The sequence below is a fragment of the Panthera onca genome, chromosome A1 (assembly GCF_046562875.1).
Source record: "Panthera onca isolate mPanOnc1 chromosome A1, mPanOnc1 haplotype 2, whole genome shotgun sequence".
Classification (NCBI taxonomy): Eukaryota; Metazoa; Chordata; class Mammalia; order Carnivora; family Felidae; genus Panthera; species Panthera onca.
Window position 1 is genome coordinate 229267902 of NC_138339.1, and position 24374 is coordinate 229292275.

The following is a 24374-nucleotide window of genomic DNA, read 5'->3' on the forward strand; positions in this document are numbered from 1 at the left end:
TTTCTCAATTTATTCTCCCTAAAGTTAAACAGATTCAATTCCTTTTGCTTTTCTTCATGAGCCTTATTTTTCAGCCACTTAAGCACGGAGATTCTTCCATAAACCATCACATTTTCCAATGACATAGATGAACTAGGTCTCGGGATAATTGGAGAGTTGAGAATGAAAAGGAAGAGTAAGCCAGAGCCTAAAAAATGTTAATTACTTCAGAGATGCTCTTAAAGCAATCTTTCTGACCCTGTAAAATGATTTTTCCCCTTTAATCTGATCTAAGTTAACGTGGAGACTGCTAGGAGGCCAACAGTGCTCATAGCTTTTCTTTCTTAATGGAATTTGGCTCACTGCATTCTTCTTTCCACATTATAGAAGGGACACCCAATACAGTATTTTATCAAGGCCAAAGACAGGAAGACCTTAATGTTGGAGAATGGCAAGAGATTTGCTAAAATATTTCCCTAAGTTTTAGTGGGCATCTTACATTCGGGGAAGGAATCCATACAGAGGAACATGGGTGTTGGGATGTCTATTTTTCTTCTCTTTTCCAAATCCCTAAGAATGCATAGTAGGCTCTCTTACTCAACAGCTCAGTGAACCCTTACTGAGAACCAGCCATGTTCCAGCAGGCCCCATGCTATATATTCCACTCCTCCAACCCTGGAGGGTGAAGGCGAGTCCTGCACGTGTGCAAAGTGTTCTCTGCTCAGCGCCCACCCATTTGGCCTTCTTCCAGTAATACGGTCCCTCTTTTTATCGCAGAAACAGCTCCTCTCCCACTAAGTGGGGCTTTGCCTCCCTCACACGTGCAGCAAGAGTCCTTCTAGAATTGCTTCAGATGTTGGGAAGGGAATGCCTTTAACCTGAAATCATCGGAGCCAAAGACCATATAAATCTGGAGCTGCTCAAAGTTTTTGGTGCTTCATAAGAGAAGAGTCTGCCTCAGAATGAAATCACCGGAGACGAAAGGAGGGCCAAGACTGGGAAGGGAAGGCGAGGACAGTGAGAAGGGGAGAGGGAGTCTAAGGACCCAGTTCCTCATTTTGTGTACTAGAATCCAGCTGTGCTTGAAGCCAAGCCATGAGAGTTAATAAATTCCTTTTCCACTTAAGGTGATTAATGTCACCAAAGAGGTCTGAATAATGCAGAGGTTTTACTCGATGGCAAGCCTGATGACATTAATGCAGTTGCCCATTGAGCAAATACGGTCTTAGGCTGTACTAAGAGAGAGATCTACAGAGAGAGAACTACAGAGAGATCCAGCGGCCGGTTCTGCTCCACATAGCTCAGACTGTCCATGGAGACCACTGGAGTGCATGCTTAGGGGACAGCAGTCAGAACGGCGACTGGAATGCAAAGTGTTTGCACCTTTTAGAGAAAGTACAGGCCTCCCCAGTATTCATTCACAGAGCAGCAGGAAATCTGACTACTTTCCACCCTCTTTTTCCTTTCTGATTCCTTAGCTTCACTCACTAGTCCCTTCCCTCCCCCTTCCCGTCTCCATCAAGGTAAGAATTTAGATCATTTTACTGGTCTAAAAAGCAGTGTGGGTAGATTCCCGTGGTTCATCGCTTACCTATCTACCTCCCAAACCAAGGGCACACTGTACACACTGTATGTTAGCCAATTTGACAATAAATTATATTAAAAAAAAAACAAACCTTCAAACAATAAAATAAAAAGCAGTGTGGCTTGAGGAAGCAACCGGAAGGGCAGATTCTGCATTCTTATGAAGCCCTATTGTATAGAACTGGTTGGGAGAACTAAGGATATAGTCTTTGGAGAAAAGAGAACTCACTGGAATGAGTGGTAGAGGGGAGAGGGTTTCTTTATCTCTCTGAAGGTGAGAGATCACATTTCATTTCCTAAGTCTAAAGAGAGCTAGGACCAATGGGTACCAGCGGCAAATGTCAGACTTCAACTCAATGAAATGAGCTTTTCCAAGATAAGACAGGGTCCCTTGGGGTGCCACGGGATACTCATCACTGAAGTGTTGATGCCTACGTGGGCAATGCCAGGATGGTGATGGAGGAACCCGGGATCACATGGGCAGTTGGGCTCGAGAGGTCTCCCTGAGCTCTCTCTTCCAATCCCAGGGACTAGGATTCTATACCTGAGAATACTGGGGCCTTTTCCAGCTAACAGGAACAAGGACATTGGAGTTGGAGCCTGATGAGGTAGAGGATGTGCTCCTGGTGACGGCCATCGCCCTGGGCTTCCCATCGCGCCCAGAAGCGTTCTGCAGCTCATCGTATCGCCTCCCGATGATTGGTGTCTTGACAGAAAAGAATACAAAATCTCACTCTTCTATCTGTTCAATAGTTCTGTGGAATATGGGATCGCTCCACCCAGCAGCAACCAAACATTGCCCATTTGATTAAACCTTAGAGAAGTTCAGTGTTACAAGTAGGCTCATTTTCCTGATGTTCAAATACACATTCTGATTTTTTTTAAGTTTATTTATTTATATTGAGAGAGAGAGAAAGAAAGAGTGAGCACAGGAGGGGTAGGGAGAGAGGGAGAGAGAGAGAATCCCAAGCAGGCTCCACACTATCAGCACAGAGCCTGATGTGGGGCTCGATTTCGTGAACCATGAAATCATGACCGGAGTTGAAATCAAGAGTCAGATGCTTAACCGACTGAGCCACCAGTTGCCCCACGTTCAAATATACATTCTAAATCATTTTACATCGTTAACATTTTCCCACCCTCTTTAGCAGCTGAAGACAAATCCAATTGCTTGTTCTTAAACCACTGGTAAAGATCAGAAGCAAAACATTCAGGAAAGCAAATAGTTTTCAGATTAAGCTTAAAAGAATTTCTTATCATTCTAACAAGAGGCCAAAATTCCTTCCCGTCTTCCCAACCTTTGGTCACCAATCTCTATATACTCTCAGTTATTTAAAATCCACTTAGAGTGATTGTATCTTTTCAGTTATTTAAATGAATGAGTTCAGGGCAGGTACTTGGGCAACGCTTTGGAAATTTCACTTCCTGAGAGTTCATTTCACACGCACCGGGTGGCAGCTGGGTAGGCAGCACCACCCAAACTTGAGCCCCAGTGGGGCTGCAGGATCCCATTTGTGGGCCTACCCTCAGAGGTGGTAGACACCAGCCGGAAAGTCTCCGTCTGGTTCTCCAGGCTCTTTATTCTGGAGCAGCTCCGTCCCTGGGGCGTGCAGCCCAGTGGCTGCATGCTTTCTGTACCCCTTTGGAACAGAACAAACTCCAAAGAATAAAAGTAGCTTTCCCCGCCAGCAATGTGAAAAAGGAATGTTACAAATGGAAAAAATTATTGATTGGACACCTTAATATCAGACACACGAACTATAGATGCAGGTATCACAATAGCAGCAAAAGAGTATCTTAACCTGGATACTGAAATGATAGAAGGTCACTGAGATCACGGTGTGAAAAAACCCAAGCTGACTACAACCTAGCTACTTAATAGAGCAAGTAAGTTTCACACAAGCAGATCTAGTTTATTCCTTCAGTGGACTTACTCATTCAGCAGTGTTGAAGAATGTTTGTTAAGTACCTGTAATGCACCAGACTCTGTACCAGACCCTGGCTACAAAATGGACAGAGTATAGTTTCTGTTTTGGTGGGCTTATGGGTCACGGGGTAAGTGAGACAGGAGAGCAAAGTATTTGTGCATCTTAGAGTTGGTACAGGCTTCCCAAATGTCCATTCTCAGAGCAGCAGGCAGATCTGACTACCTTCCACACTGTCTTTTCTTTTTCTTTTTAAAAATTTAATGCTTATTTATTTTTGAGAGAGAAAGAGCAAGAGAGAGAACGTACAAGTGAGCAGGGGACGGGTGGAGGCAGAGGGGGACAGAGGACCCAAAGCAGGCTCTGCGCTGACAGCAGAGAGCCCAATGCAGGGTTCAAACTCACAAAACCTTGAGGTCATGACCTGAGGTGAGGTCAGATCTTAACCGACTGAGCCACCCAGGTGCCCCCCAACCTCTCTTTTCTTCCTGATTCCTTGGCTTGGTTCACTAGTCCCCTTTCTCCTTCCTTCCCGCTCCCTTGAGGCAAGAATACGGATCATTTTACTGGTCTAAAAAGTCATGTCACTTGGGGAAACAACCGTAAAGGCAGATTCTGTGTCTCTTTAAATCTCAGTCATTTGCTGGTCTGGCTGGGAGGTCAGGGAGCAAAGTTGTGGATATAAAGATAGGACATGATACCTGTCAGATAAAGAAATGAGGTCAGGCTTTAAAATGCTTATGATCATTCCTTAAAAAAATTTTTTTAAATGTTATTTTATCTTTGAGAGAGAGAGAGAGAGACAGAGAGAGAGAGAGAGAGAGAGACAGACAGACAGAGAGACAGAGTGGGAGCAGAGGAAGGGCAGAGAAGGAGGGAGATACAGAATCCGAAGCAGGCTCCAGGCTCTGAGCTGTCAGCACAGAGCCAGACATGGAGCTTGAACTCATGAACTGCGAGATAACCACCTGAGCTGAAGTCGGATGCTCAACCGACTGAGCCACCCAGGTGCCCCTAAAATGCTTATGGTCATTCTATTTTAAAGTTATCTCTTTCAAAAAAATCATTTTTATATAGCTGAGGCTAGTTTCTATTTTTAAATGCTGCCAATTGGAGCCCCAATGAATACGACATTCACTGTGTTCCTAAAAACCAGAACCTAATGCAGGCCTTAGAAAACTTACTTTGAAGTAAATGTAAAATAAGTCTCTCCTTCCCCAGACAACTAGTTTTGACCTTTGTCGCCTGTTCTCGCTGCTGAGATTTACAGAAACAGATAACATACCTCTGAAATATCAAAGTGAAAGTCTAGGGTTTTTCCAGGTAATTCCTTAGAAGCACTGGTCCACACTCGATGTATTTCTATCTTTGAGAGGTCACTGTGCTGGTAGGAAGGCAAAACTAGACTGGCAGATCGAGAAACCACCAGCTTCAGGATATTCAAAGCTTCTCTCCAGTGAACACTCTGACGGGAATAAAACATTCAATGGTTAAAAACAATTTCATTTTTAAAAACACATCAACCCCCAACTACTGAAACTTCTTATGATCAGTCAGAATTCACAGATTTAAAATAGTGCAGGAAGTTCCATCATATGTAAAAGGCAAATGACATAAAAAATTTATACAGATGAGAAGATACATTTAGGAAACAAGCAAATAAGAAAATACCAAATTTTGTCCATATTCAAATAAATAGAAGTTTAAAAGTACAAGGTACCATTTTGGTCAATGAGGTAGCTCTTTGGTACGAATAAAAAAAAAAAACCCAATGCATTTATGCTACTGGCCACTCACTCTCAACATTCTCCCCACCTCCAGTCTCTGTCTTCCTTGGTGGTTCTCCTATTTCAATGGCCTCTTAATTGGTCTCCCTACTTGCAGCCGCTATTGAAGTCCAGCATACCCACCCCAGCTACAGTGATCTTTCTAGAACTTTTCAGACCATGCTGCTTCCCTGCCTAAACTCCTCCAAGGGCTCCCTCTGGTGGGCAGTGTGGAGTCCACACACGTTGAGCACAGCCTACAGAAGTAACCTCCCCCCAGGCTAACCTTGGAGTTCCTCATACCAGGCAAGCTCTTTCCTTGTTCCGTTGTCCTGGAATGCCCTTCCTCTCCTTAATGGCTTATCACATGCCTACTCTTTCTGTGAGACTCACTTTGTTTTTCGATCTTTGTCTCCCTGACAGGCCCCAGGCAGGCTGATGGGCTTCTCCCATAAAAATATTGAGCACAGATAAGCGAACTTGATAAAAGTTATTATTATTATTTACCTAGCCTGTGGAATAAGAGCACATGAAATAAAACACATTTCCTTCCCTCTTAAATTCTGCACAATGGGAGGTCATGATTTGAATGTGAAATCAGTCCCCATTCAAGATAAGATATCGAATAACAGAGATAGCCCACAGTCCTGAGTTAGTTAGAATAGGCAGTCTAGTAAAACAATTTTTTCTTTGCACTAGGGGAAAGGGGTTTGTAGACAAATAGGAACTGGACACCTGGCCCTCAGGACTGCTGTGAAGTGAGAAAGTGTTACTGAATGCCTACCAAGTGCACGACTACTTTCGGAGAAATGCCACTTAAAACACAGACAATAAAAAAGGCTTGGAAATCATTTTTAGCATTAAATAATTTCCGCAAGCAACGTGGTATTCAAGTGATGATGGGGTAAAAACGTCTAACATTGACATTGTATGGCTTTGCCAATGAGTTCAACCAGATAGAACCTAGCATCTGCCCTTGAACTCTGCAACTCAACAAGTACACTCCTGTGTTTGTTTGTTGTAGTATTTTCAAATACATTCATGCAGGTTGCTTAACCTTACTGTCCTCAACTCTCAAGTGACAATTTTAATCCCTGAATTAACCCTTTGTATGTTGAAACACCTGCCCTAGGTTCCTTCTCCTTCTTTGAAATAGGAAACCACAAATACAACCCTGCTGGGCCCTCCCAGCCAGGTACCTGCTTTCAGTACCCGGCCTGTGAGCCCCAAGAGGCAGAACTGCATCCTCTGAGGGGCTCAGAAATGCCTCAGCTTGGTCCTGTCTTTCTCCTCAGTATGTCACTCGCGGTGTGGTCGGCCACCACACCTGACTGCTCTCAGGGCGTTAGGGATATCAACGCATGAATGTGCAGCCTGGCGCCCATACAGTTCTACAGCCAAGGATAAGCTACAAGCGAAGCCTCAGTCTTTCTGGGATGACTCTGGAAACATCGTAGTTCTTAAGTGAAGGTATCCAAATACTCACTTGGACATATTTTTCAATGGTCTTCAGAACTTCCACATTAAACTGCTTTACAGGCACGACTGACAGATCCATGTAGCTGAGCAGACTGTAGATCACCTGGAGGAGGGGCTGCTGCATGCTTGGGAGACCCTTCTCCAGCAGCTGTGGGAGGCAAGGCACAGGTCAGTCAGTGAGACTCCAGCCTTTTCATACACAAGCACCGATGCTTCCCAACACCTTTAAGATCACACGTTTCCTTAGGAAGGAAAAGAAAATCCTAACTACTGAAGGCATAAGGTTATCATTAAAGGCAATGTAAGCAGGTTTGAGTATATAAATACCACATTTACAAATGAAATACAACAAAATAAACCTCAAAAGGAAAGCATCGAATGCCACCAATTATTGAAAATTACATATTAAAACAAAAGACACAAGTTATTGGTTATCAAACTGGCAAAGTTTAGCAAGTGATAATAGTCGGTATTGGTGAGGATATAAGATGGAAATGTAACATCAGTGGAAATGTAACTTGGATAATTTGGCGATTGACATCCAGAGTACTAAGAACAATTTATGTCTTTTGAACTTGTTATGTACTTCTAGGAACTTTTCCAAACCTAGAGATAGACATTAATATTTATATATGAGATTTTACTAAGGTGTTTTTTTTATGATGGTAAGAAACTCACAAAAAAAAAACTAAACAAAATAGCTCTGTAAGTAATATAAATGCTGAACACTAGGGAAATGGATACATAAATTATGGTAAATTGCATGATAAAATATCATATCATCAATAGAATGGCATTTTTAAAGATGGTAAAGGATATAAGATAATATTAATTGAAAGAGGAAGGATATACAATTTCTGTGTAATAGATGATGCTGAAATCAATGTGAATGGGTGTGTGTTATTTAATAAAGGAAGGAAATCTCTAGATAATGTAATTATTTTGGATGATTTTTCTTTACTTCACCTCCTCCTCCTGTTCTCTTCCCCTTCTTTTCTGTACCTACGAAACTTTCTTTTATGGACATATACTACGATATCAACAATATTTTCAAAAAGGAAAGCAAACTAATGAGAAAATCTAAGTGACATTTATCAGGATAAAAGATTACTATTCTAAATAAAGAAGTGTAGAAAGGATTCAAATATATGCTGAAATTTCACATCAAAAGTGGTCAAAAGAAATAACTGAGCAGTTAATGTAGGAGGAAATGGGCAATTATACAAATCTATTGTGTGGAAAAATGAAATATATTCCTAGAAAGGAAATACATAAAGAGAATAATTTTAAAGTACCAATAAAAATATTAGGTTGAAAACAGGAATAGAGTAATAAGATATAGTGAGGATATGGGAAAACACATTTATACATTGTTGACAGTATCGTAAACTGGGAAAGTGTCTGTGAGACCAATTTCCCAAACGTGTACAACTACATTTGTATATTCCTTCACCTGGATAGTAACTTTGGGAAGTGCCACCAGAAGAAATAACCTGAATATTATCTGATAAGAAGTCTACATAAAAGAACCACTTGTAATAGAAAAAAGTTATGAATATAAGCAAAAGAGGAGACGTTTAAGCAAATTGTGTTATCTTAACCTGTTAGAATCCCACAGTTGTTGAAAATGACACTATGTGAGCTATGTCAACACATGTAAATACACACACAAAATTACTGTTAAGTGAACAGAACAGATTCACTGGCAATCCTGACCACAGTGATCTACAATTATACATATGTGCTTGAAATAGGAGTTAGTATATCTTATGCATGGTGGGAAATTAAGTTGATAATAAAATCTGTAGTGACAATTTGTGACAAATGCTGAATACAACAAATTAGGTAATCTATTCTTATTTATTTATTTTCACTTATTTATTTATTTCACTTATTTATTTTCACAGTGAAAAAATATATATAACATATATATATATAACATGTATATTATATATATATATATATAATATAAAGTTACCATTTTGACCATTTTTAAGGGTATAATTCAGTGGCATAAAGTGCATTCACATTGTTGTGTGACCACTGCCACTATTTACTTCCAGAATTTGTTCATCATCCCAAATAAACACTCTGCTAACCGTAAAACACTAACTCTCCATCACCCCCTGCCCCCAGCCCTGGGTAACCACTATTCTACTTTCTGTCTCTGTAGATTTGCCTATTCTGTGCACCTTGTACAAGTGGAATCCAATAATATTTGTACTTATGTGTCTGGCTTATGTCACTTAGCATAAAGTTGTCAAGGTTCATCCATATGGCAGCCTGTGTCAGTGCTTCATCCCTTTTTAAGTCCGAATAATATGTACGTATGTATATGCCACATCCCATTTGTATTTGCGAAGCTTTTTAAATTCTACATTTTATTTTTTTCCTTCTTCTATTTATTTATTAAAAAAAAATTTAAATTCAAGTTAGTTAATGCGTAGTTAACAATGGTTTCAGGAGGAGAATTCAGTGATTCATCACTTACATGTAACACCCAATGCTCAACCCAACAAATGCCCTCCTTAATGCCCATCACCCATTTGGCCCAGCCCCCACCCACCTCCCCTCCAGGAACCCTCAGTTTGTTCTCTGTAGTTAAGAGTCTCTTATGGTTTGCCTCCCTCTCCCTTCCCCTATGTTCATCTGTTTTGTTTCTTAAATTCCACATGAGTGAAATCATATGAAATTTGTCTTTCTCTGACTGACTCTGCCTAGTGATCTAAACACGTCTTGCCTCCTTGCTAACTTACACTTCACTTTGTTTTAAAACAGGCATCGTCTGTAAGCAGGGCATTTGCGTCAGTTATTCCGGTACGTGTGTGTTTTCTCAGTGGCTCTTGTGGGGCAGATGTCACCAAGGTGATTGTCAAAAGCAGCAGGGTGGCATATAAGAGAGGCTCTTTGGGGTGTTGACATTCTGAATACAGCTCACACATTGCTGACCCAGACTGCAAATCAAAATCCTGCAGGACCAACTGTCAACGCAGATGGAGGGGGCAAGGACCCTCTTCTAGGTTCAGGTTCAGTCTTACGGAACCTTTCAGACAATGATTGATTCTGTAACTTATCTGCACCCTACACTGTTGACATATCTGAAAGAAAAGTTTGAAGGTACCGTCCTCATCACTTCCAAAAAGGCCCTGGCAAGACGTATGCATGCATATCCCTCAGACAAAAGCAATAGTGAACATGCTAACCCGAGGTGGCTGTCAGTGACCACTTGCCTCATGGGTTTCGTGACCTAGTGGGTTAAGCTAGTGGGTGACTGGAGGTGCTGCACAGAATACATTTCATTTGCTGTGTATCTCCAGCACCAATGGACAACAGGGGCTTGGAACAAGTGTGCTAGAAACACATTTCTATGGGCACAAAAGAATCCCATTCCGGTTTTCAAAACAAACTTAAAAAGGAAGATAAAAAGTTTACTTCAAAATATATGCTGGGTAATTGGTTCAGAGCCAACAACCATTAAATATATCAAGCCACATAGTAACTCCTTAAATAACATATGAACACCTGGGGTAATTAAGATAACATTTCTCCATTTTTGGAATGTTCTGACACGTATTACTGTAGTAAAAAGAAGGATTTTAAGCTTTTGAGGTGGGTTATACCTCAGTTCAAAGGCTGGCTTTAAACATATGGCAGATTATTTAACCTGGTTGGGCCTCAGATTCTTTGTTATAATAGAATCTACATCAGTGGCTTGCTGTGAAGATTTAAAAAGATTCCATATAGCATCTATGATAATATATAATAGGCACTCAGTAAATGAAATTAAGAGATTATTATCCATTCCATATAAATATTTTAGCCATGGAAACGATAATAGGTTTGTCCCTAATGAAGAGTTTACCTCTGCCAGGTAGGTCACCATATTCAAGGTGATGTCAGCATATGCTTCATGAAGGTATCGGCAGACCACGTTGACCCATGTGGCACAGTCCCTCGTGTAGCTGTGTGTCTTATAAAGGGTCATGACATGCGCAAGATTGGAAAGTTTGGGGTTCTTCTCTTCCAAACACACCTTTTAAAAGAAGAGAATCAATTAGGGATAAAGTTGCCTGATAAATAGGGAGATGTGTTAGCAATTGTGCCAAAAGATAGGTTTGCAATTTTGCTCCGGAATCTGGAAAACACATAGGTATATATTTTGGTTTTTTTGGTAAGCTGCAAAAGTGCTTATCTCAGTAATTAGCTAATATGATTTTCACAAATTCTTTCCACCTGTCTTCTCGATCATGAAACCAAAAGACAATGTGCATCAGCTACTCAGAGACGTCAATTACTAGCAATCTCAATCATTATTCTCAGGTTTTGGGAAACTCATTTCCCTCTCTGGGTAATTGCTGTTCCGCGTTGGACCTTCCTGAAGGCCCATATCGACCCACTTGAGTGTGGAACCAGAAGTCATACCTGCGCAATCCTTTCGGCTATATCCTTGCAGAACTGATTGGGATTTTCAAAATGCTGAATCAGCTGGGGCAGGAGACACAACACGTTCAGTGGAAACCCTGGATCGGAGAAGATGCAGTGGAGACAGCTGAATTTGGTACATTTTAACTGTTAACAGTGGGAAGGAATATTGCAGATTTTATTCTGAGGGGATGCAAAAGCAGTCTTTTGAACACAAAATCCAGGGAAAAAACGTACAACAATGACGCCAGTTACAGAGGAGGCACTGAAGTAGATTTGTAATTCTGAGACACGGTGACTGTCTTGCTATGGACTGTTTGTGAATCAGGATGACTGGCACAGATTTTTAAAAGCAGATTAAGACAAACAAAAACACTAGTTTGAAACTTTTATCAGAAAGCATATTTTAAGAAAAGCTTGTTTGAGAGGATGTAAGCCAACCAATTTAAGTCTTGCTCATGTAATGCAGTAAAAGAAGACTCTTTAAAATGGTAAGTAATGGCTTAGTACTACTGTGTTAAGCTATACCTTCATGAAAAGAAGTCTGGGTCACATGTCATAATATTAAAAATACGGCTGGCGATTTGGCTTAATTCAAAACAAGAGGGAATCAAGAGAATTTTCAAGAGGAAGAAAAAGGCTAAGAAGAAAAAGATTTAGGAGTTAAGAAAAAAGAGAAAAAAATGCTTATCTGTACAAGAAAAATGGAATAAACTGACTGTATATGCAATTCGATCTAGAAAGCATGAAGAAATAATTAATACATATTAATATATATTAATATATATTATTATATAATATATATTTATAATATTATATATTATAATATATAATAATATTAATATATTAATGTGTTATTATATATTATTATATTATTATTATATATTATATATTAATATATATTAATATGTATTAATATATATACATTACTTCTGTACCTTTTATGCTATTGCCTTAAAAATGCCTTCTACAGTGTAAATAATTTTAAGATTTACGTTATGTGTAATTTTGGAATAAATGACAAACTATTCCCCAACAACCATTTCTAAACAGAATTGTTAAATGTACTAAGCCCATTATCTTATTACACCAAACGTAAACACAACAACCATCAGAACTGTGCAAGAGAATGAGTGATGTTGGCTTTACCAATGGCTTGGGATGAATCCACCATGGATACTTTGGATACTGGTGTCAGCAAACTGAAAAGCTGCAGGGTAAGGTCAGTGGTGGTGAGGGAGGTGAATCCCTTCAGCAGTAGCTGCTGCAACCCTGAGAAGTCTGACCACTTGAGCTGCCCTTGGAGTTTCTCAAGTTTTTCTCGGTTCTCAGCTTTATCAAGTGGCATGTGAGCCAGTAGTCTATTCAACAGCCTTAAGGCCATTAGGTATTCAAACTCAAAATCAGATTCCATCAAAGCCACTGTGACCCAAAAGATGGTGGCCAATAGGTTTGTTGGATGGTTTATGTGTGATGGGTCTGAGAGGCTGTCCTTCAAGGAGGATGAGCTTCTGGTTTTTGAGGAGAGGCCTTGTTGGGTACAAGCCTGGATTCTGTCCAATGTGGCACTCCTGGGTGGGTCTGAGGATCGGTCGACAACACCAAACTTCTTGGGCACAGAAAAGCTTCTTTGATGCCGGCTCCGTTCTGCGGTTGCTGTATTGCCACTGGCTGTCCCAGGGTTCACATTTAGTTGTCCTGTGCTCTTTCTGCTTGCTGTTAGTTTAGTGCTAGAGCTTAAATCTGGTGATGAAGAGCTGGGTATAAAAATAAAAAAGTTCAATAGAAAGCCAACACGCTTCAGTGAAGAGCCAGTCCTTTTAAGATCTACTGACAAACTATAAGGGAGGGAAATCATTCTTTGGAAACACTATCTATTCTTTACCCCCCCCCCCCCCATACTCTAAAACTTAAAGTAATAAATTTCCTTATTCCTAAACTTAAGCTATGAAAAAAACAAAAGCAAACAATGAGAACCCTTACCAACAAAACCACAACAAAACGTAATACCTACTTATACATATTGAAAGGCTAAACAAGAGGGGTTGGTGGTAAAGTTTACTGATCTTTCACGTATATTTTTGTTTGAATTTGGGCAGAAGTAATTTAGAAATAAAGTGTACCTGATAGGTACAAAGTTTAGTATTCTATTAACTGACTGATAAGGAGAACAGAAATGGAAAGGATATTATCTAGAAAGAAAAAAGTAACTGCATCAAAGGAATTTTTTTACACTTCTAAAAAATCTATGAGAAATTATCTCTAAGCCTATTTCAGGCTGAAAAGATAAAACTCTTTATCAGCATTCCTGCTAAATTCTTACTGATTGAGATAAATCTGTAGGTTTATATAGAAAAATATGTATGATGTTAGTAATCATACTAAAATTACCTATCCATAAAAAATGTCCAACTTAAAAGTGAAACAAGGCTCAGTGTGATTTATGATAACATCACTGACTCAATTTCAAGCAAAATGAGCTCAATTATATAAACAGAATACAGAATTGTGAAGGATTTGAAATGGGTAATTAAACATTGGCGGGAGCAAAAGGAATAAAAATAAAAAAGGAAGATCCTAAGATAGGAATATATTCACATAAAATCGACATTAATCCCAGCTGTTTTTAGTGATAGTTCAGACGAGTTTTATATATATTCATTCAAAAAAATAAGTAGTTTTGGTTTCTGTTTACAATGAAATAAACAGGATAATTATTATATAAAATTTGAAAAAGTACTCAAAGTCTTAAAAAAGAAAATGAGAAAGGATTACTATTTGCATTATTTAGAACTAACATTTCTTCTCTATCTTTCTGATGTATAAAACTACTTATATAACATGTGTCTGTATGTGTTATAATTTCTTTTTTTTTTTTAAACTAAAGAAAATGTCATAGTTCAAAAACTAGATTTGTTCTTTGGATTTTGCCCAAGGTTCAGGCATGTCTCAAATATTAAGTCCAGCATATTTGATTTCAAAAGTCATTAAGCTTCTCACCGAGATAATACCGTTAAGAGATCGCTGTTCCTCAAGCAGTCAGACAAGTTATCCACAGCAGCTTCCAATGTAAGGAGTGCTTCCATTACATAACCCTGCCAGACATGCAAAGATAACATTTTGTACTGCTTAAAACTACTGTTCCCTTCCTGAAGATAAATTTAATTAACACAAACTTTATTCAAATCTAATTTTAATATCATTGAGTGCTAGACAATCTATGCTACTTTAACTTACCGAGTCTAAAAACAAATTTAACGGCCACTTAGGAAATTCAGATGGCTTAGCAGTTAGCAGGTAATCACCAAGATTTATTTCCCTAGCTCTGACATCCTCAACATGTCAATCTCATTTTAAATCCAGCAGGGAGAAGCAAAGGCTAAGGTGGCAATCGTTGCCCCTTGATGAGGGGAATGGTGGACATTTGAAATACAGAATGTCAGTATCTGAGCCAGAAATTAAGAGCTGAGGTATGAGAAGGTCTGTACATCAGTGACATTTTGAAGAGCAATCTAATGTCCAGAAAGAGGAAAAGAGGCTAGAGTTCACACGTGTGTTAGTCTCCTGGGGTGTAGTAACTTTTCTGATGGAAAAGAAGGGAAAGAAAGGCTTGGCCCAAGCTACAGAGCTTGTAATGCCCTCGTGATGCTTGTAATGCACCCCAGTGCCTGGGATCTATGTACAGGGTCTTCTTGTGGCATCTATTCTCTCCATTACTTCTTCAGCTCTTCTCAGTGTACTGAGGGTTAGTTATACAGAGAGGGGTAGTGTTCTGCTTAGATATGATGGAGATCTCTTCTCTGGGTGGGGAGACTGCACAACAGCATCCTGGTTTTGTCCTTTGCCAGCCTAGGGGCTGGTGGCAAAAGGAAAAAACAATGCAAATAATTCCCCAATTCCCAGTCAACTAAAACTAACAACAAAAACAACCAAGGAGTCACCACGGGATTTTCAGTTGTTGGCTCAATAAAACAATATCCACTGAATTTCTAGAACAATGCGCCTTGAAGTGATTTTTTTAAGTTTATTTATTCATTTTGAGAGAGAGAGAGTGTGTGTGTGTGCTAACAGGGGAGGGGCAGAGAGAGACAGGGAGAGAGAGAGTCCCAAGCAGGCTCCCCACTGTCCATGCAGAGCCTGATGCGGGGCTGGATTCCATGAACTGTGAGATCATGACCTGAGCCAAAATCAAGGGCTGCACATTTAACAGACTGAGCCACCCAGGCACCCCAAAGTGATTTTTGTAAATATAAAAGTTCACATCCAGAAATTTTTAAAATAAATTGTATATGCCCACATGGCTGAGATAATTGGCGAGAAAAAGAAGGCTCAAAGAAAGTCGTTAAGTCCTCATCTTTGACATGAGAGAAGGAGAATGAGTTTGGTGGTACCTGAATCTCATCTCCATGTTCTCCAATCACCTCCACCAGCCTGGAGAGAAGGTCAGACAAGGCATGTGCTGACAGAGGTTGCTTGAGCGCCCGGAATATCTGAAAGGACCGACCAGCATAGTGCCTCGAAGAGCTTGCGAGGGCGGTCTGCAATGCAACTTCACTCAAGTGCTGCTCCAGATGGAAACCTAGGCACCAAGAGGCAGATGGTCAACCTATACTCTGAAAACCCTGGGGCATCGGTGATCGATAGGTTTAAATCAGGCTAACTGCAAAGAGCTATCCTCTGGCGGTACTTATTTAAGAATGAGCCATTTTAGAGTTAAAACAACAACAACAACAACTTTGAACAGACCTTAAAGAGGCATAGTGTAGTAGAGTCAGAAGCTTTGCAGCAAGGTGATCCTGGTTTTGAACAAGGGGTTTTGGGACTCTGAAAAGAAATGTAGTCTCTATGACCCTATTTTCTTTTTTTTAATTGGAGAATAATAGTATCTGTATCATAGAGTTGTGAAAATTCGACGATTTAAAAAATGCTTTGTACAGTGTCTGACACAGAATATACTCACAAATGTATTCTTGTTTATTGCCCTAGCATTTTTCTACATTGTTCTTCTGAAGTACTTTTTTGCATAGAGTACTTTCACTCCTTTTTTCCTAAGAGAATTTGTTAGGAACTAGTTTTCAGAGTACTTGTGCAGAGGAAAGCTGTTAATGGATCGCATCAACTCTGAACACAACCAAGGCCTCTACCAAAGTCTTTGCTCTTCAGAATAGTCTATGAATATGCAGATATTGAAATGCAGATGTTGCCAAGAAGGCAACCATCATCTCAACTCTCGCCCGAAATTGGTTCTTCCAATAGCATGAAGGTAATCTCAGTCATCAGGAAACCACCTGATCAGAAGGAAGTGAAAATGTAAGGTAAAGCACATGATTGAACTCTGGGCCATTGATCTGTACTCTCTGCTGTGCCTCTCTGCAGGAGAAAAACTGACTACAAAGTCAGAGGACAAGATGAAAACAGTGATTTTGGCTGTCTCTGTGATCTAGGGGATTCCGTGGTACATTTGACGGTCACATGAAAGTGAACTAGGAGGGAGCATTTAATGTCATTGTTCTTAGCTGCTGCCTGGCTGTTTGACCCTAGGGACCTTTGGATTATATGAGAGAATGTTCCTACAGAGCAAACAACGGGCCCTGGAAAATGACTTAGGCATATTCAAGGTAGGAAATACAGGATTAAACCCATATAGGCAGTTCACAATTTATGAATGGATCGTGTTTCAAAATGGAATTTGTACCTTTATTTTGTTTCATTTTCCTACTTAATTTTATTATGTGCGGTGTTAGATCCTCGGTCAACAAACAAAACTTATTGAAATCAGAATGGACCTGACGGCTAGAACTATACTGGTAGGACTATAGCACCCCACCATGTTCTTGGTGACAGTGCCACCAATGACATGACAATGTCCTTAAGAAAGGCTATTTAATGTGTCACACAGCAAACCTACATTTCCCAGCCTTTCTTGCAGTGTGGCCTTGTGCCTGAGTTCTGGCTGGTGGAATGTGGGAAGAAGCATGGATGCCACGTTCGAGCCACGTTCGAGCCACGTTCAAGCCACCTTCGAGCCACGTGTGGTGTAAATTCCTCCTGAGTAATCCTCCACTCACTCTCTTCCTCCACCTGCTGGCTGGCTGAAGAGGGCTGAGGACCTCTGAGCTGAGGTGATCAGAGCCACAGAAGGAAGGTCTTTGAAGCACCATGTGGAAGGCCGCCTGCCAAACTATGCCAATGTCCTTAAGAGAGGCTATCTAAATTAAAGCCTCTTTAAATTGAACAGTTCAACTCTATACTGAACTGTTATGTGATCGGAAGTAACCTTCTACTGTGTTAAGCCTCTGAGCTTTGGGGGTTGTGTGTTGTAGCAGTTATGCTACCCTGTTTAATACAAGTGTTTCCAGGAACATATTTTATTGTGCTGCAGTGGAAACAGGCCGAGAGCAGAGATGTATAAAGAAACCGTAGTGAGTAAAAATGTCTGGGGCAAGATGTGAAAAGACTCAGACTCTAAGCATCCTCTGGGAAAACAGTACAGGGATTCATGAGTTTTCTCATTTTCATCGTCTTCATGCAATCAAAGATTTTAAGCCAATTAAGGGTTTGTACACAAACAGTAAATTTCTTCCTTTGGGTTATATTCAACCATCAAGTGACTTCTAAGTGAGGGAAATAGCAGTATAAGAGGTGGTGACATTTCACAAACATTCCCAAACAAGCTCAAAACAAGAAATGTCACTCCTATTCCTGAAATGAGAAACTCGTTTCAGTTTATCAGTATTTTTTGCTTTTTTAGAAAGCACCCTCTGATAATGAGAAGAGATGTGGCTAATCTGGAATGTTTCAAACTGTGAGATGTGCTAATTATCAGAGCAGCTGAGAAAGCCAGCGAGCTGTATTTCATTTGGTCAGCCTGGTGTGTGAAAAAAGGTAGGGGTAGTTGTTGCTTTACGCTGAGGAACCAGATTTAAATTTCACACACAGATCAGCCCAGGCCAAGTTGAATCTGAATGGTATGTAGCTAAGGGCTTAAACATCCTGATGTTATTATAATCTACATAAGAATCACAGTGTGTTCAGAATATTGAATGATCATCGGCACAGGAATTATTAGCAAATACTTTCAAAGTCAAAGACATTTTATCACAGAACTCTTTTTTAAACCAGTTTTCAAATCTGGCAGTTTTTCACAGTTGAGTCTGAATACAGTCAGTAAGATTTATTACTCATGGCTGCCTTCACTTTTTTGTAAAATGTCAAAATTTGAGTATGCTTGACACACAATGTCACATTAGCTTCAGGTGTAAAACACAGGGATTTGACCTCTTCGACTTCCCTGTACGTTTCGCTCACCACAAGTGTCTACCATCTATCACCATACAACACAACAACACTGTCATACTATCGTTGACTAGATTCCCTATGCTGTGCCTTTTAGTCCCGTGACTTATTCCTTCCATAACCGGAAGCCTGTATCTCTCTCTCCCCTTCATCCACTTTGCCCATTTCCCTACACCCTTCCCTCTGGCCACCCTCAGTTTGTTCTATTTATAGGTCCGATTCTGCTTTTTGTTAATGCATTTGTTTTTTAGATTTCACATGAGTAGAATCATGTTGCAATTTTTTTTCTTCAATCTGACTTACTTCACTTAGCTTCCTAGCCTATAGGTACATCCACGTTGTCACAAATGGCAAGATCTAATCCTTTTTTATGGCTGTATGACAGTCCATTATTATATATTGTTATATATATTCCATTATGTATAAAATATACATATTGTATCAATGGAATATATATGGAATGAATACATATCTACAACTATATACATGCACGCACGCATGCAAACACATGCATGCGCGCGCGCACACACACACACACACACACACACACACACACAGTCTTCCTTATCCACTCATCTATGGATGGACACTTGAGTTACTTCCGTATCTTGGCTACTGCAAATAATGCTACAATAAACACAGGGGTGCATATATCCTTTCAAGTTAGTGTTTTCATTTTCTTTGGGTAAATACCCAGTAGCTAAATTACTGTATCATATGATATTTCTATTTTTAATTTTGGGGGGAGAAATTTCGTACCATTTTCCACATTGGCTGCACCAATTTACATCCCCACCAACAGTGCGTGAGGGTTCCTCTTTCTCTACATCCTCGCCGACACTGTTATCTGTTGTCTTTTTGATTCTAGCCATTCTGACAGGTGTAAAGTGATATCTCATTGTGGTTTTGATTTGCATTTCCCTGATGATCAGTGATGTTGAACATCTTTTCCTGCATGTGTTGTGTCATGGCCTTCTCGAAACAAAATTAATATTAGAGGGAGTAGTTTAAATTGAGTGAGGTAAACGCAGCAAGGTGAACAGTGACCTCTGGGAATTATTTGATAGAGCATAACGCAAAAATACAGGACATTAACAATCATTCACTTAGGCACATTTGAAATAAGCTTCAAGGCTCCCCTATGAATATTCTGCTGTCGGCGCCAAATATAGAACCATATATTTACACATATGCATGCGTATATATGTTTGTATGTATGTATAATGTGTGGTTATAATGGGAAGAATATGCTCCATTACAGAAAATGGTGAAAGTGGCATTTGGGGAAATTGGATAAAGTACCTGATTTGGAGTCTTTAAATACGGATACAACATGACGTAGAAAATTAGTAAGCTGTTCAGCACTCTTTGAATTTTGATTTTTGGGTGTGATGTCTTCATGGCACCAAAGTGGACCAAATGCCCTTAAACAAAACATACAAAACGTTAAAAATATAACCACTTAAATATAATCATTTTGTATTTTAAAAACCACCTATGCAGTTGTAACTCCAAAGGTGCAATGTGATTTTGAAAGTTTAGTGATTAATGTGGGCGTAAATTTCAGTCTGGTAAAGCTTAAGAGCATACTCAAAATGGATCTAGCTAATTCACGGAGGCATATTTTTTCTTATGTTTTACTCACAAAATGAAAACCTCACAAAATTTACTCACAAAGTTAAAACCTCTCAATTCACCAGAACGGTGTTTATACAAAACAGGTGCTACATGTTTGTCAAATAAAATGATATAAAATGTTAATTAAAATACAGACTTAGACATTTGCATATTTTAGATTTGCAGAGATAATGCTTTTATCAGGATCATATCATTAGACTACCAAATACTGTAGAAATGAACCGAAGATGCGTCCTCTGTTATCTACTTGGTTTTCAACAGAAAGAACAGGATGGAGCCAGAGGTGAGAATTTCAGAAGAACACTCTTCCCAATGCAAGGTACTGACAGTGTTGAGTGGTGAGCACACTTTTCTTCCCCACAGACCATTCAGGTCTCTGAAATATCCTGGATGTAGTTACCATTAGGCCCCCCCTCCTTAGCTTCCTGTTCATCAAGTCCTGTATTGAGCTGTGAACTGCAAATACTCTGAATCATTAACTGAGGAAAGAAAATGCTCTTTTTTCATTTTTTGTATGAATTGATGCACTCCCGAGAGAAAGAAAGATCATGGGGGTATCAGATAACAACTATACAGACTAGACTTCTGGCATTAATGAGAAAGGATAGGGTGCCCTCCCCCCGATAGAGTCCCAGGTAAGCATGATTTTCTTGATGCAAATACTGCACCTCAGGGTGCCAGACATTCTGAAGCCTTACAAGCTAAATTGTTCAGTGGAAGAACCAGAAGAAGAGCTGAAAAGACAGGATTGCTTGCTTGCAGCTTTTCTTGATTTTGATTATTAGTTTGCTTCCTTTCCCATCATGCTTCCTATTGTTTCTGACTTCCATTTATAAATGGCTCTGGACGAGAAGAGCAGATAATGGTCCCCTCCGCAGCTGCTCCTGGGTCGACCGTGGCTAATATATTTGGTTTCCAGAGGATGTTCTTTGCCAAGTCTCAGAACTCCCCAGATCCCGGCAGCTCTAATAGATGATTAAAGTCGTCCTCACCGTGGGACGCTACCGTGTCCTGTCTCCATCTGCTGCATTGTCTTTCTACACGAAACCTCCTGCCTGTCAACTGTGCCATCAGTGGGATCTCAGACTTCTGCCAGTATCTGCCTTGTACACAGACTCCAGCAGATGCAATTTAGAAGAGAAAAGAAGGCTTTGCTAAAATCACGGGCTCGCCTTTTCATCTGTCAAGTTCTAAAGCGATGCCACTTCCCCAAAAGACCAACCTAAGAACAGGCCTGTGTCCCCTGAGCCCCCACTACCTGGTCGTCAGAAACTCAATGAGCTTGTTCGCCTTCTCATCCGCTTCAGCGGCTGTGTCCACGTCTTCGACCTCCTGGGTCATCTGCGGGAGGTTCCCACTGCTGCCCCCCAGGCTGATGCTGGAGGACGTGGAACTGGAGCTTAGCCCCGAGTCTGGCACTGGGGACGACTGGTCCTCTCTCAGGAAGTCAAAGCCACCTGGTGGGACAAGAAGGTCAAGGTAGAATGTGCTAGGCAGGGTGCTTACTGAGGTTAGGAGGTGAGCATACAGGAGGGTGTAGTTATTTGAATCTCTTGGAGGAAACATTTGATTTCAACTATGGTTACGATGAAACCAGACTGATAGTTTTTCCTTGCTTGTGGGATAGTTGCACTGCTGTGTAAACCAGAGTACTGGGTAATAGGAGTGCGATCTGTTATTTTGTAGCCTGGTGTTTGAATTGATGCTTTCTGCAAAAGAAGTGGTGTATGCGTGTGTGCGCGTGTGCACATGCGTCTGTGTGCACACACATGCATATGTGCACAGACCGACGGACAGTTCCCCTATACATCTGGACCCGACTGTGCTGTTAGTAAATTATTCTTGGGTATTCGACCACTTAAATATGTGAAATGGTACCAGTGTTGAGAATACGAGCACCTAATAATGGATGTTATGTTTTGAGTAAATGTGCTTACAACTGTGAATATTATGTGGATATTGCTATGTTTTGATAAAGTATGTCTCGTGGTAGTCAAAGAAATACGGTATCAACAAATATTATGTTTGTTCCCCACCTCATATTTGATTATCATTCTACATCCCTGGGTGTTGCTGGTTTGAAAATGTAGATACGCCATCATCCCTTTTCTCCTACCTGATAATTACAAAAAGTACATAGTTCTGGTGGTCTGAAGATACACTGAAACAGGAGAAGCCTTGGGCCTGAATATCATCTCTGCCATTTGCTGTGCAATCTCAGGGAGTTTATATAATTTCTCTGCAGCTAACTTTCCTATTATAATAAGATAAAGACAATAATTTCTAGCACACAGGTTTTTTTAGCTTCGATTTTTTTTTTTTTTAGCTTGGATTTGAGAGCATCCGCAGTTGAAAGTAGGTGTTCAGTAAGAATTAATAAATGTTTATGAAAAGGAGACATTTTCCAAACCCTTTGTACTCGTATTCCACGTGTGCTACAGATTCAATCATTTTAGCTTCCACCGTTTGTCTTGCCTACGGTACATTGTGTTTTGTTTTGTAAATCCCCACTGTATGCCCCAAGAGTGGGATATTGAATGCAAAATTGATGCACTCAGAGATATACAACTTAACGGGCATTGCGATGTTCTCAGTCTAAGACCATGTGCTTAATGGAATACATCCTTATCCCGGGGAATTAGGACAGCCAGAAGTCTTCAGATTCTTTTAATTCAACGTCTATAGTGAGGAGTTTTGTGTCTCTGAGTGGCTGTTGATGGGTTCTTTTCAATTAAGTGTAGGTTGGTTTAAAATAAAGGGCTTAAACTGAGGTCAGTAGTCCTTATGTCTCAGACTTAGTAATGCAGTATTTGTTTCCCAGAGGAAAATCTCAGTGTCTGTCAAAGGACAAGACAGCACTGAGTACAAGTATTAAGTAAAAGGCACATCGTCTTCAGGGTGATGAATAAAGTATACGGTGACATATGAAGTGCCATACCATATCCAGCGCCAATGCAACGTACAAAATGTTCAGGAATGTTAGTTCGCTATCACTTTAAGGTATTTTAAATGTTCCGATTCTAAATGAAACCCACTGGTCAACTCTTTCGGGAAAGTTTTCATGAATAGCTGGACACAGCAGAGTAGTTTCTTCGACTCAAACATGACTCATCTAATGCTTTCTGTTCTTATTTCTAAAAAGAACATTTTGGTTTCAAAACAGCCATGGTTCTTAGTAGACTTCCACCCGTGGTGCTTTCCAGGAAAAGCAGTCACTAAAAGGGTGAAAATTCCTTCAGGGGAACTAGAAGGTCCACAGCGATACACCTGGCACCTTGGCAATGACCTGCTCTCAAGGTGATGGGGGTGGTCACTGTTTGGGGCATTCCCATCCTTCAGTGTTTTAGACTGATGCTCTTGGCCGAAGGACATAATTGTCAATGTATCAGTAGGAACATATTTAATGAGAGCAGCGATCGTAATAATAAGGAAACAGACATTTGAAAATATTCAATACTGAAGGATTTTGAGAACCAAGTTAACACCAAGCGAAATGGGGCATATTTATTGTGCTCCTACTTGCTCACTCAGAAAGTTGTAGGGGGGTGGTGACCACGTTAGAGAAGTTAATTTGGGCTCCACAGATACCTTCAGTTATCTTCGTATTTGTGATTCTGTCTCAGGGTCTCTGCTATTCCTTCTTTTGTTACCTGTGTAGAGATACTCGGGTTGATAAGCCGGCTGAACTGTTAGAGTCTTAGCTTCACCCATCTCTCGAGTCTGCAGGAGCACAGAAGCAATGGCATGAAAATTGCTGTTGCAAGAGAGGGCAATCAAGAGGTGAAGAAGCAATTTTTTGCTGTGTTCAAAGACTTCAGGCCGGTAATGGTCCAAACCTGGAACAAAAAGTGGAATCTCTTAGTATAAACAAGTTTTAAGCTCGTTTAGATTCCAGGGATAGTAAAGATTCCAAGTTACCCAGGAGGAACATGTTGAAAGAATGTTCAGTTTTCTTTGTTATTGTTTGTGTTACCAACATAAAGAAGTTGGGCTTAGGAAAAATGTTTTATTCCTTAAATCAAATGTTCTCATAAAATGCTGATAGATGGACTTTTCTTGACCTCTCAGTAGCTTTTGACATGGTTAGCATTCCTCCTTCCTGGGATGTTCTCTTCCCTGGGTCTCCCTGTTAACTGAAGGATTCTAATTTTGTTCATCGCTCTCTAACTAAACTTCTGAGCCTCCCTGGCTTGTTCCTCTTCCCATTTTTATTTTACCATTTGGCTATTTTAAAATCTCAGTGCTTGGCCTGCTGCGCTCTGTCTTCTTTCTGTCTGTGTGCGGA

General features: G+C 40.2%; 1 protein-coding gene across 11 annotated transcripts in view; it reads right to left on the minus strand.

Annotated features, from left to right (window-relative positions):
* The window catches only part of FRY (FRY microtubule binding protein), a 443455-nt gene that overhangs the window by 44546 nt on the left and 374535 nt on the right, over positions 1–24374 (minus strand). For all 11 annotated transcript variants that reach the window (XM_060637419.3, XM_060637417.3, XM_060637413.3 and 8 more), the window contains 11 exons: positions 23740–23925; positions 21348–21546; positions 19754–19875; positions 15547–15734; positions 14156–14250; positions 12305–12912; positions 11156–11253; positions 10596–10766; positions 6741–6881; positions 4774–4953; positions 2108–2269 (listed from right to left, as the gene is read on the minus strand). In XM_060637419.3, the coding sequence (XP_060493402.1) occupies positions 2108–2269; positions 4774–4953; positions 6741–6881; positions 10596–10766; positions 11156–11253; positions 12305–12912; positions 14156–14250; positions 15547–15734; positions 19754–19875; positions 21348–21546; positions 23740–23925 (2150 nt within the window). The remainder of the gene's footprint in view (positions 1–2107; positions 2270–4773; positions 4954–6740; positions 6882–10595; positions 10767–11155; positions 11254–12304; positions 12913–14155; positions 14251–15546; positions 15735–19753; positions 19876–21347; positions 21547–23739; positions 23926–24374) is intronic.